Source organism: Oncorhynchus keta, chromosome 28 (genome assembly GCF_023373465.1).
Source record: "Oncorhynchus keta strain PuntledgeMale-10-30-2019 chromosome 28, Oket_V2, whole genome shotgun sequence".
Classification (NCBI taxonomy): Eukaryota; Metazoa; Chordata; class Actinopteri; order Salmoniformes; family Salmonidae; genus Oncorhynchus; species Oncorhynchus keta.
Genome location: NC_068448.1, coordinates 37,929,411 through 37,942,472, shown reverse-complemented (window position 1 = coordinate 37,942,472; position 13,062 = coordinate 37,929,411). Strand labels below are relative to the sequence as shown.

The window sequence follows — 13,062 nt, the reverse complement described above, 5'->3', positions numbered from 1 at the left end:
GTTTCTGCATATCCCACTTCCCATGTGGGGTGACAGCCAGGGGAGCAGCCATTATTGATGGCGACCATGGAGCAATTAAGGTTATTTGCCTTTCTCAGGGATTTGACCCAGCAACCTTTCAGTTACTAGCCCAACGCTCCTAACCGCCATTTTACCCGACGCCCCTATTTGATGTGGTTACAAAAACAGCTGCATCGTTTTATTGGTACACTGTTCTGATTTCAGATTTGAAAAGCAGGAAGTAGACCAAGATTTCATAAGTTGTTGGGAAAGTGGTCAAAGTAGCTGATTTGTGTCAAAAGTGACATTCTTTACAGTCAATAGAATGTTGGAATTAACAGGAGTTTTCAACAATGGGAGCTTTAGAATGTTAAAGAAATCCCATTAATGTGGATGAAGGACCAAAAGTATAAATGTAATCAAAAAATTGTATACAAGCACACTGGTCCACATTTTTAAGTTTGAATTATGTTTCTACCTTAAAAACCATATCAAACAAAGTGAGCTCCCCACCCCTGTTTCGGTAAAAGGCTGAGGGATGGGGCTGTAGAAATGTAACCACTCTCAAATTCATAGATACAGCTATGGATGCAAGGACTGACTATCCATGATATCAACATTGTAGTTTTAACCATGTTTTGAGGCTGTATAGTGTTTGTTTATATATACTTTGTTTACAACGTTTGGAGTAAAACAAGCTTATATTTGGGGTTATGATGGGTTATGATAGATGAACTAAGCTCATGAGGCATTTATAAATTATATTCTTCAAGTATTAATTGGTACATATCATTAGTTTATAAATAAAAAATAATGGATGTAGCAAATACAGATTGCCCCTTTAAACAGTGTACAAAAAATGTTGTACCAAATAATAATAAGTCCGAAATAAGTTGTACAATATTTAAAGTGTGAATAACAAGTCCTATTAATACACATCCCATTGAACACAGGCACACGTCTAAAATAATGCCGTTTCCAAAATGCACGTGCCAAATCGCAGTTGCCAGTCATGGGTTGTCACTAAGAGACTAGTGGGGGCTTGCTGGGAATCAGAGTTTTACTTGCCCAGCTCTCCAGAATATTGTTGAAACTCAGCATCCCATAAAGCACTGCTACCATGTACTCCTCCCATACGACTTCCTGCCTTTAGTTAAGATATGCACAATTTTATATTACACGAATGTGTTAGCTAGCTTTCGTAAAATGAAAAGCAATTTGCAAGACATTTAGGGAAACACACAGCATTTTTTAAATGGAACGGTTCCTGAAATAGCCAGTGCCTTTTGTTCATGCGCTGTGGAGTGATAACGTTAGTTTAGCTACCTAGGTCGCCAGCTAACACAGGCTCGCTCGCTAGCTAGCTTTTTCCAATGGACAAGCCTGTTAAACCGCTTTCTAGCTAGCCAATAGAAGCCTAATTATATGTAATTTAGGGGAAGATTTTTTTTCTAAAAGAAATTACAAGGCACTTCTTGCAGTGATGGATGAAGTTGATAAGATTTTAATTCACTCGCTTAGACAGACTGGCACGTAAGTATCTAGCTAGCTAAAGTTACTTTCTAACATTATCAATAAATAACCTGTTGTTGCTAGCTTGCAATTTAGTTAGCTTGCGTTTGCTAGCTTATGTGTCTACTGTAGTGAGTTTGGCTAGCTCTTGTCTTTGATTTGATAGCCACTGATACCCAGATCTACATTCACTCACTCACCAGAGCCATTTCATATCAGCTAATATTTTCCTTGTGAACGTTTGTTGAAGTGTAGAGCGCAAATCAGGGCTACATTCATCCAAACGTTTAAAATGTGCTTATTTTGTTCTAACAGCTAGTTGTTTGATTTTCACTCTGCCAATAATAAAATGTTAGACGAATTCTGCTCATTACACTATCTTTCTATCTAGCATGTTAGTTACACCACAGAACTTTGAATGTCATTTGAAAGTTTAACCGGCTGATCACATGACTAGTGAGAAGTGGGTGTGACACAAGTGGGAAGTTAACCCTGTGCACCTGCACCTCATGCTGTGTCTGTTTGCACAGGGACGTGGGGAAGGATGTGCAGAGTGTGAAGCACTTCACCAGTGAGCTGATAGTGGAGGCGGTGGTGAGATGTCTGCGAGTGATCGACCCGGCCCTGGGAAGCGGACTGTGCCCCTCCTTACCCCCAGGCATGTCTGCCCGCTTCCGTGTGGGCATGAGCCTGGCACAGGCCTGTCAGGTGAGAGGTCGAAAAGGAAAGGGATAGTTATAGTGCTCCCCCTCATGTTGCGAAATGGGGCTCACTCCTTCTTTTGATCACATGAAGATTAAGATATTGTTTGCTGTAAATGGATAACCATGCATGACTTATTGATGTACCCATATGACCTATACCCCCTTTGCATGACACTCAGTCCAGGTTTTTTTTGTATTCTGAAATTAATTTACTGTCATTAGATCAAGCTCAGTTTTTCATGGTCCCAACTACATGCATGCAGTCTGGACCACTGATGTCTGAAAATAAGTCATTCAGCAACCAATTTGACATCCTGCTACAATGTGAAGTGATGTTATATAGACTAATGCCATTCCATCTCATTGAGCATTGTTTTGAACTGTTTTTGTTTCCTCACTTGATTGACTCTACTGAATAGCCCAATTGCTTGCGTAACTTCGGTTGAGTGATCTCCTGAGATTAACAGTTTACTTACAAGATTTCGAATCTGCCAATTGTGAATACATTTGGTTTGATAATTTTGTGAAGCAGGCTACATCATTGGACATGTTCATGGAAATCTCATAGATATTTCTCGTTCCATTTCTTACCCGGAATGACCCTCATGTTCTAAAGGGTGAGGGTGAGGCATTATACTAAGGTCAATGACCTGTGTATGAACAGACTCCATAACGAGGTTGACATGCATTTTTATTTGCAGGACCTTGGCTACAAGGGAGAGATTGGCTACCAGACCTTTCTGTACAGCAATGAGCCAGAGATCCGCTCCCTGCTCATGTTCCTAGTGGAGAAGCTACCCAGAGAAAGTGCTGAGGCCTCGGACCAACCAGCAGGTACAGACTCAATGTCCCACCATTGTACTTCTTGTCATTAATAAATACCATTCATCCCTTAGCTTTAGTTCTCCCCTTATAAATTGGTTTTATTTTTTGCTTTCTGAACTGTAATCTGATCAATAAAAAGACATTGAATGTTTGAACTTCTAAAAATGACAATAATCCGAAAGTATTTCTTTGTCTCATACATTGTACCCCCTAACAGGTAAATCGGCCCTCCTCCAGAAATCCATAGCTGCCCAGATTAAAGCTCAGCTGGCCTTGCCCTGGCTCTCTCCATCCTGCAGACTACCCCTCCTCTGTAAAACACAGGTACGTCCTGCTAGCTATGCTACAAAGCATTATCAATGACGTGGCCTGCTAAGTTTAATATACACTGATAAATAACTTTGGGTTTCCTAGATCATGAAGGAAGCTAGATTAAGGCTATATAGTGAAAGTAGTGAGGCAATAATGACTCATGTTCATCCTGTTTTTCATGGCTTCGTGGATATTTACTCAAGTCAATATTCCCCAGAACTACAAACTTCCAATTTGAATCTATACACACTTCCTATTTGAATCTATGCGTCTTTGTGTCAACAGTGTTCCCTCTTGTTGTATGCGTTCTCACTTCACGTTTCTTTTTAGAACCCAGGACCGTCCCACAGTTTCCACTCTCAAACCCTTAGTTTACCCCACTGCCTCAAAGTGCCTGGGAAAAAGCAATTGAAAGGTAAACCCCAGAATACACAGGACCCTCGTAACTTACTGTCATTGCATATCATTCTGTAATCCAATTCTTCCAGTTGTGTAGGATTCTGAATGAGTAGCCTATATACAGTACTTGTCAAAAGTTTGGACACACCTACTCCTTCAAGGGTTTATTTTTATTTTTACTATTTTCTACATTTTAGAATAATAGTGAAGACATCAAAACTATAAAATAACACGTGGAATGATGTAGTAACCAAAAAAGTGTTAAACATATTTTAAATTCTTCGAAGTAGCCACCCTTTGCCTTGATGACAGCTTTGCACACTCTTGGCATTCTCTCAACCAGCTTCACCTGGACTGCTTTTCCAACAGTCTTGAATGAGTTCTCACATATGCTGAGCACTTGTTGCCTCCTTTTCCTTCACACTGTGGTCCGACTCATCCCAAACCATCTCAATTGGATTGAGGTTGGGTGATTGTGGAGGCCAGGTCATCTGATGCAGCACTCATCACTCTCGTTCTTGGTCAAATAGCCCTTACACAGCCTGGTGATGTGTTGGGTCATTGTCCTGTTGAAAAACAAATGATAGTCCCTCTAAGCGCAAACCAGTTGGGATGGCGTATCGCTGCAGAATGCTGTGGTAGCCATGCTAGTTGTGTGCCTTGAATTCTAAATAAATCACTGAGTGTCTCCAGCAAAGCACCCCCACACCATCACACCACCTCCTCCTTGCTTCATGGTGGGAACCACTCATGCAGAGATCATCCGTTCACCTACTCTGCGTCTCACAAAGACATAGCGGTTGGAACCAAAGATTTCAAATTTGGACTAATCAGACCAAAGGACAAATTTCCATCGGTCTAATGTCCATTGCTCATGTTTCTTAGCCCAAGCAAGTCTCTTCTTATTGGTGTCCTTTAGTAGTGGTTTCTTTGCAGCAATTCGACCATGAAGGCCTAATTCACGCAGTCTCCTCTGAACAGTTGATGGGTGGTGGTCAGGTGGTGTTACTTGAACTCTGTAAGGCATTTATTTGCGCTGCAATTTCTGCGGCTGGTAACTCTAATGAACTTGTCCTCTGCGGCAGAGGTAACTCTGGGTCTTCCTTTCCTGTGGCGGTTCTCATGAGAGCCAGTTGCATCATAACACAATTCTTGACATTTTCCGGACTGACTGACCTTCATGTTTTAAAGTAATGATGGACTGTCATTTTTCTTTGCTTATTTGAGCTGGTCTTGCCATAATATGGATTTAGCCCTATATGGTAAAAGACCATCTTCTGTATACCACCCCTACCTTGTCACAACACAACTGATTGGCTCAAATGCATTAAGAAGGAAAGAAATTCCACAAATTAACTTTCAACAAGGCATACCTGTTAATTGAAAAGCATTCCAGGTGACTACCTCAAGAAGCTGGTTGAGAGAATGCCAAGAGTGTGCAAAGTGTTATTTCATAATTTTGATGTCTTTACTATTATTCTACAATGTAGAAAATAATTAAAAATAAAGAAAAACCTTGAATGAGTAGATGTGTCTAAGTCTTTGACTGGTACTGTACATAAGCAGGTGTTACATTAGGCTTGGTACAAGATCTTCTTTGCTACTGAAATGAGAGCATATGGTGACAGTTCAATACCAGTATACCACGTCATTCTTTTCTCCCCCTCTTCAGAGGAAAATGACTACCACAGGGACTTCCTTCCCCCTGTAACTGCCCAGCCGTCGCAGCATGCCTCCGTGCCGGCCTCCCTGCTGGAGCAGCATGCAGGGGAGCTCAGTGCCGCCCAGGAGTGGGAGAACGAGTGGAACAGCCAAGGCCTCCTTTCCCGCCTCACACCCGAGGTATGCTCTTTAAGGGATAGTTTCAGTTTTTCACTTGAATTTGAGAACAATAATAATATTCTGTGTTCAATGCAGTGTTTTCATCTGTGAACTCGTGTCCACCCAGGAATATCGCTCCAGGAAGCGTGCTCGTCTGCAGAAGCGGATCGAAGAGCAGCTGCGCACTGTGGCCCAGACCCGCCAGGACACCCTCGGTGCCCACAGGTCGGGCTCTGACCTCACAGAGCTGCTGCAGTCCTTCGGGGGCTCTCCCCTCATTGGTGACATCCTCGCCAAGGGCACCCGCTTCACCCACACTGAAAAATTTACTTTTACAGAGGTGAATGATGGGTAAACAAAGCCTGCTCCAAAGACATTGAGCAAGATCTCCAAATGTTCCCCCTTTTGATTTCCAATCTGAATCCAGCCTTTGTTTCTCTCTAACCGATCCATGCCTCTCTCTGTGTGTGTTTGTCAGGAGCCTGAGAAAGCTGCCAAGCAGATGGCAGCAGCGGCCAACTCCCTCCCCAGCTCACATCAGTCGGAGGAGGATCTGCAGGCCCGACAGCAGGAGGAGCTGGCCTCCCTGCAGCTGCAGCTACAGCAGCTCTCCCTCAGCCTAGAGGAGGTGGGCGGAGACATGAGGCAGCTAACTGTGTCTATACATCAGGTAATTGGAGCTTCTATTATTCAAAATAGACAAACTGTGTATTTGCGTAGACCTCGGACCAGAGTTACCACAGTGGAATGAACTATGACATGTAAGACATAGTCACCCTGCAACACTTGTCTCTCGTCTGTGTGCAGGTGTCAGATGAGCTGAAGCAGAAAGAGCTGAGCAACACGGAGGAGGAGGACTCTGTGCGGGTAAAGAAGCAGACCATATACCTGCTGCCGGACGGGGAGAACAACCTGGCCAAGCTGCAGGCCCTAGTGGAGGGAAGTGCCGAGCGAGTGGTCAACCTGGCCGCCCAGTGGGAGAAACACAGAGCTCCACTTATCGATGAGCACCGCAGGCTCAAGGAGCTCTGCAGCAACCAAGAGGTAGTGTTCATCTCCTTAGATATCGCCAAGTGTGTGACAGAAAGAAACTCTTAATTCAACTTCCATTCTTTTCTCTAGATGGAGTCCTCCCGAAAGCTATCTGAAATCAAAGAGCTTCATGAAAAAATCAGTCAATCTGCGGAGGAGGCCAAGAAGAAGGAGGAACTGTATAAACAACTGGTATTAAAACTAATTAAATGTATTTGGGATGATTTTACTTCCACAATGTGTATTAATTTGGTTCCTGTCCAAGCATTTTGTCTAACACCAGTTTTGGGAAACCGGATTTGTCCTTCAGATAACAGAGTTTGAGAATCTCCCCAAAGATATCTCCCGCTCAGCGTACACTGCCAGGATCCTGGAGATCGTTGGCAACATCCGGAAACAGAAGGAAGAAATTACAAAGGTACACTGTCTGAGACACCTCGCATCAATACAGTCCTGAGTATCTCCTTAAAAACAAAGTAATTAAAACAAAATTTGAACCGTGAGTAGAGTGATTTTTAAGTATGGTGTTTGTGTCCCCTTTTTCTCTAGATTCTGTCTGACACTAAGGAGCTGCAAAAAGAGATTAACAGCCTGACTGGAAAACTGGACCGAACGTTCGCTGTGACTGATGAGCTGGTCTTCAAGGTAGAACACCTAGCAAGAGAACTCCATGATTTTACTTTTTTCAATTAGAGGTCAAAGGAACACCTGAATTTTATTTAAATTGTTCTCTATACCACATTTTTCTTCAATTGCCTAATATTACTTTTCCTCATACTGTGCAGGATGCGAAAAAAGACGAATCTGTCCGCAAATCCTACAAGTACCTGGCAGCCTTGCATGAGGTAAGAGCTTGTTGGCAGAATATATCCTTAGAAACTGAAGAGCAATGTGTATATCCTTGGGTGTGGTGATTTTAGGGCCTTATAACTATATTGGTTAGTTGTATGACTTGATTCTCTTTCCTGGTATAGAACTGCACTCAGTTGATCCAAACTATTGAGGACACTGGCACAATCATGAGAGAGATCAGAGACCTGGAGGAACAGGTATATATGGACCTCTTATTTTATACCAAACCACTAACTTGCACTGCTACTGTACAACATCAGGCATAGTTTGTGATTTTATTTGGCATAGCGATATAGGTCTGACTTGGTAAAGCAAACTTTTAAAGTTCCCGTTTCTCCATAGATTGACACAGAGAATGGTAAAAAGACTGTAAGCAACCTGGAGAAGATCCTGGAGGACTACAAAGCCATTCGCCAGGAGAACTCTGCTCTGGCTGCCAAGATCAGAGAGGCCTGACGTGACCCTCCTCAGCATGATGCACCGTAGTGGCTGCCTGACTCGTCTGCTGGTCAAACTGACCGGTAGGTAGCATGCCCTCGAGACTGCCTGTCCTGTGTGTGTGTGTGGAACCAAGAAAGCACACTCTCGTCTCAAGACTTTCAACGCTTTCCTTCCTCCAATGTCACTTTTGGTTTTGCCTTCTGGGAGCACTGACAGCATATGGGGAGCGGAGATTAAATTTTGTACTGAAAATACTTAATTTTTTATGCACAAACCTTGGCTGATCAAAATCCATGCAGGATATAGAAAAGAGTTGTGTGATGCATAAAACAGTGATGAATTAATTATACTTGCCTTGCATCCCTGGTGTCCCATACTGGTTCCATATCGATTCCACACAATCAAAAAATAGGTTCTGCACAAATGATGCTCTCATACTTTCTAGTAGAAATATGTAGTAGATATTATTATATTAGATATCTCAATTGCAGTAGTTCTGATTGATCCATCAAGTGAATGTCTTGTTGGTCGAGGTACAATTACACAAGCACTGATTTACATCTCTATGAATTTGAGTACATCAATCATTACCTACATTCTTAGACCAGTCATTGGAAATGAATGATTGATTTAGAACTCACGAGGTTGTTTGAATGTCATCCAGTCCTAGACTAGCAAACCTAGTGATTGTAAGTGATTCTGCTGAATCTGGTGAGGTTAGTGTGCTTTGAAAATGTCAGGTCTATGTTCCCTCAAAGTGCACCATGTTTCAGAAGTAACATGCACCATCACAATTCCCCTGAGTAATGGTTGCTGTACAAATGACCAGCTTTAAGCTTTTTTTTTTTTACTGTACAATACTTCCAAGTAATCTTGAAATGCAATGCAGTTCCATGTGTTAAGATGAATTTCTTCATTCCCCCCCATTCCACAGACAAATGCAAGGGCTAGGTATGGCCTAAGATACCGTTGAATTGTGCAAAGAAATCCATGCCATATTTTGTCTTACAAACTGGAATCGACAAAGAGATTACTAGGTTTGTCCTTTCTAGGTCATGCTCATGCCTTGAAATCAAATGCTGCTTTTGTCTCTCTTTTGCTGAGTATTATTTGGCTTAGGGTAAATTGCCTCACCTTTTGGGCATTGATCTCCTGAAATGGCCAAGATTAGATAACACATAAACTACATTGATTGACAATGATTCATGCAAAACTTGTATAAAAATGATACAACAATGTTAGTCAGCAGCAAATTAACATTTAAATGAATGTCCTGTGCTATGTTGTGTTTTCTTTCACACGTTAAGGTTTAGTTAATGCTGAAATGTTTTTTGCATCACGTTCATATTCTGGCCTTTTTTTCCATGATCATGTGGGAATGCCTGTTGTACTGGCTCTTTAGCCCTGTTTATACCTTGTGCCAACATGTGTCCTTTGTCCTGATCTTGTCAACGTTCTAATTGTGCCACATTTTTGGCGGGTGTAGATGATTAAAAGACACATTGTGATCTCTTTGATCAGATCTTCCTAATCACCTCGGGAGGTGGTCAGGCACGCATTGGCTGTGTTCACACAGGCAGTCAAATTCTGATCTTTTACCCATTTATTAACAAAAGAGCTTATCTGATTGGTCAAAATGCCAATTAGGGAAAAAAGTATTATGCTGCCTGTGTAAGCACCGCCATTGTGTCTGGATATCAGTCAAGTGTTAACAGATCTTGATGTTTAAACTAAATCATCATACTGGTCTCTAAGATCATTGACACTGAGCACCATTGACTTATGGCATCAGCAATTGTCTTAAAATAAACCTTCATATTGTTTTGAAAGAATATCTGTCAAAAATGTGCATGCAGGGAGACTCCAGCTAATCTGTTCATAATGTGGACTGTGGCTGGGTAGATGCATCACCTGGATCAGATCACAAAACTCACATAATTCATGTAAACAAGGCTTCTTGTTTTTGGAACATTTGCATCAGGCACAAATATCCATTATCAATCATTAGTATATCCACACATGTACCTCTCTCGGATCCATCATGCTGCTATTTTCAAGAATGTACTTGCAATATTGAGTTGCATGTATTAATATATTTTAAATATTTTAATATAAATTGATGTGTTCCAAACTGTAGTCATGCAGTTACAATTGACACACGACATTGCTTGGACATGGTTGATCTCGTAATATTCACTAGATGGGCTACCAACCGTACAATGTGTAACTTGTTACTGCGGGAAACCCCTTGCTGAATCCATTGGCGTCTAATAACGCACATTTTTGCCAAACTTTTTCACCACAAACAATTTGATTAAAATATGATTATTAGAATAAAACCAAAATTTAATGAAATTATGGTTCCCAGGTTTTATAAATATTTCATCCATGAAATAAAACATGAGATGCTTCTGCCAGCTGGAAGCTTAGATCAGTCACGTAGCAGGCGTAGGTCGAACTGTGTGTGCATGGAAACACGTTTTGGGAAGACTGCATTCTTTCACACCATAATAGGCTGAACGTGAAATCAGTCATCGTCTCACCACTCGTGATTCGATGATAACGTTGATACCACAGAGGAAGAGGCGAAGCGAGAGAGCTGACTCCGCCCCATAATCTGTCCGGCAATGGGAGTGTCGAATATGCACTGGATTTTACTTGTGCATCAGACTCAGTGGCTATTCACTGCATATTTTTTTGGGTGAGATAACGTTCTAAAGATACTCTGATAAATGCCAAGTACTAATGTCCTGTCAAAAAATAAGAATGTTTAGCCATGCGTTATGGCAGACAAGTAAGTCAACGTCGCTTCGCAAAGTTTATGTGGCTTCTTGTGGTAGCGTTGCATCTACAGGTCCGACCACCCAAATAGGGAAATGCTGCGAAGATGAACAAAGTTGTGGATCAGATTTAGGTATCCAGCCTGTACGGTCCACAGCCATCCCAATTTCTCCATCACCCGCAAATCACAGACACGTAGCGAGCAACAACCAGAGGGTGTCGCCTACCTTGTCTGAAAGGGCATTCACTACAGGACTCCAGATTGACTCCAAGACTTACCTTTGGTCAAGGTATAATGAAATGAAACGGCTTGTGCACGGTAAGATGTTTTTATGTAAATGTTAAAGTTTGCCTAAAATATGTTAGTTTGTTTTGCCAACTGAAACTTTTTAATCACTAACCCATTTCCCTTTTGTCAATACTGTTTTTCCATCCATACCAGAGATTGTTGGTTGTCAGTTGACAAATGTTAGACCCCTGCCATATCATCTTATTATTGCTACACTCTGGAAACTTTTCAACCTCTCGTTTGTCATTTTAGTAACAAAATTCCCCCCTTGATTAGAATCAGGTTGACCAATAAACCTATTATTTTATATTAACACCCCCCTCCCATTCCAATTATTATGCCTTTAATAAACTCTGAAGGATGTGCTAACTGTGAGTGAAATGTTCATAACCTAATGAAATACATCTTTGGCCATTTTTAACTAAAGGCCTCTACTGCCCAAAATTGTCCAGACTTCAGTTTACCCACACAATGCATTGAAGACGATTCATGAAGACTGATCATAGTAGATTTGGTATTTTGTTTAATGTCTCCCCCCTCCTTTTCTGCAGATCTGATTCCTCCAGGTGTATGTAACTTACTAAACCCCTCCACCATCTATGCCAACAATGAGGTTGACTTGGACGAAGTGGACATCTATGGCTTTGATTATGACTACACACTCGCTCTGTACTCCAACACTCTTGATACAATGATCTACAACACAGCTCGAGACTTCCTTGTCAAACACTACAAGGTGTGTCTGATGGAAATGCGATGCTGTTTGCCTCATATTCTCATACAAATGTTCACGATGCACGTTTGTTTGATTTGAATTTGTTAAATTGTTTCTTTTAACTCCCCAAACAGTATCCAGAGGGCATTAGAAAGTATGACTATATTCCCAACTTCGCTGCACGTGGTCTCCACTATGACATTCAGAAGGTAAGTGCTTTTTTTCTGTATAAAAGCTTATAGTATAAACATTCAACAGGAAACGTTTGAAATTAGCTGGAATAGTTTTCTTTTTACTAGAGTGAAATGGTAGTTGAACTAATAAAATAGTTTTCCGTGCAGGGACTGTTGATGAAAATAGATGCCTTCCATTACATCCAGCTGGGGACTGTATATAGGTAAGTTACTTGCTCGGTGAATCTATGGAAAACAAAAGTTTTTTTCTAACAACAATAATCTTTGCTATTGCTATGTCATGGATTAAATACTGTAGTCCAGAGACCATAGTGAAAGAGATGTTAATTCCCACAGGGGTCTGAAGCCTGTTCCAGATGACGAGGTTTTGGAGCTCTATGGTGGAACTCACCATGTCCCTCTTCAGGAAGTCAGTGGCTTCTATGGAAAGGTCACTACTTCACCACGTTCTTCGACATCACTACTTCACCACATTCTTTGACATCACTTGCCTGTATCTTCCTGAACAGATGAGCTAGACATGGATCGGAGATTGTGCATAAACATATTTGACCTATAGGCCTAAATGTTGAAAAAGCATGCAAAAGTGATGATCTTTAAAGTAAAATAGTTCACAATTGCAATTCATTCTAGTTGCAATGGCAGTAACTATAAGACATGTCTGTGTCCGTGACCTGCTCTAAACCACATTCTTTCTTTTAATCACAAAGAATCCTATGGAGACTTTAGGCCAGCTACTGGAGAAATAGACATGGTCTGACTCATTTATTGCTCTGTTCTGTCAGTGCCTTGGGAGAAGTTGAGTTTATTTGCCCACTTGATTAAATACCCTCCAAACCAAATGGTCGGTGTTGTTATATTATACTACGGGAATAAAAATCTATTAACTGACTGGTGTGCATGAATATGTATAACTTGGTGTGTCTTCTATCCCATTGGGCTAACGTTATCTTACAGGGTCCAATGATGAAGCAGTTCATGGATGTTTTCTCCATCCCAGAGATGACTCTCCTGGCAGCTGCCAATGACTACTTCAACTCCAATGACATTGAATATGACCCTGGTCATCTCTACAAAGATGTTTCGGTGAGTGCATTCAGCAACAAAACATGAATCCAAAGATAATACTTTATTTTAATTCAGACATCAAAGTAGGACCGGTTTTTCAAATGTGGGCAAATAGCT

The 13,062-nt window shown here is 41.3% G+C and overlaps 2 protein-coding genes across 2 annotated transcripts in view; both read left to right on the top strand.

The window, feature by feature from the left end:
* Window positions 1-1,123: 1,123 nt before the first annotated feature.
* LOC118361260 (coiled-coil domain-containing protein 22-like) lies at window positions 1,124-10,665 on the top strand. Its single transcript, XM_035741052.2, has 15 exons — window positions 1,124-1,533; window positions 2,043-2,220; window positions 2,918-3,050; window positions 3,259-3,365; window positions 3,684-3,768; window positions 5,425-5,594; window positions 5,701-5,913; window positions 6,052-6,243; window positions 6,381-6,617; window positions 6,696-6,797; window positions 6,916-7,023; window positions 7,155-7,250; window positions 7,391-7,450; window positions 7,580-7,654; window positions 7,800-10,665. The coding sequence occupies exons 1-15, from the start codon at window positions 1,484-1,486 to the stop codon at window positions 7,911-7,913; spliced, it is 1,920 nt and encodes a 639-aa protein (XP_035596945.1). The 5' UTR covers window positions 1,124-1,483; the 3' UTR covers window positions 7,914-10,665.
* Window positions 10,644-13,062, top strand: part of LOC118361261 (5'-nucleotidase domain-containing protein 2-like) — a 21,322-nt gene continuing 18,903 nt past the window's right edge. The window contains exons 1-6 of the mRNA XM_035741053.2: window positions 10,644-10,998; window positions 11,520-11,704; window positions 11,818-11,892; window positions 12,025-12,080; window positions 12,214-12,307; window positions 12,835-12,963. Coding sequence (XP_035596946.1) covers window positions 10,644-10,998; window positions 11,520-11,704; window positions 11,818-11,892; window positions 12,025-12,080; window positions 12,214-12,307; window positions 12,835-12,963 — 894 coding nt within the window. The remainder of the gene's footprint in view (window positions 10,999-11,519; window positions 11,705-11,817; window positions 11,893-12,024; window positions 12,081-12,213; window positions 12,308-12,834; window positions 12,964-13,062) is intronic.

What these genes read in the sequence shown, in the direction of transcription:
- LOC118361260 (XM_035741052.2), top strand. Translation starts at nt 1,484, where the DNA reads ATGGATGAAGTTGATAAGATTTTAATTCACTCGCTTAGACAGACTGGC. An exon ending in GGCCTCGGACCAACCAGCAG is followed by an intron (nt 3,051 to 3,258) that starts GTACAGACTCAA and finishes ACCCCCTAACAG; the next exon opens with GTAAATCGGCCCTCCTCCAG. An exon ending in TGGGAAAAAGCAATTGAAAG is followed by an intron (nt 3,769 to 5,424) that starts GTAAACCCCAGA and finishes CCCCCTCTTCAG; the next exon opens with AGGAAAATGACTACCACAGG.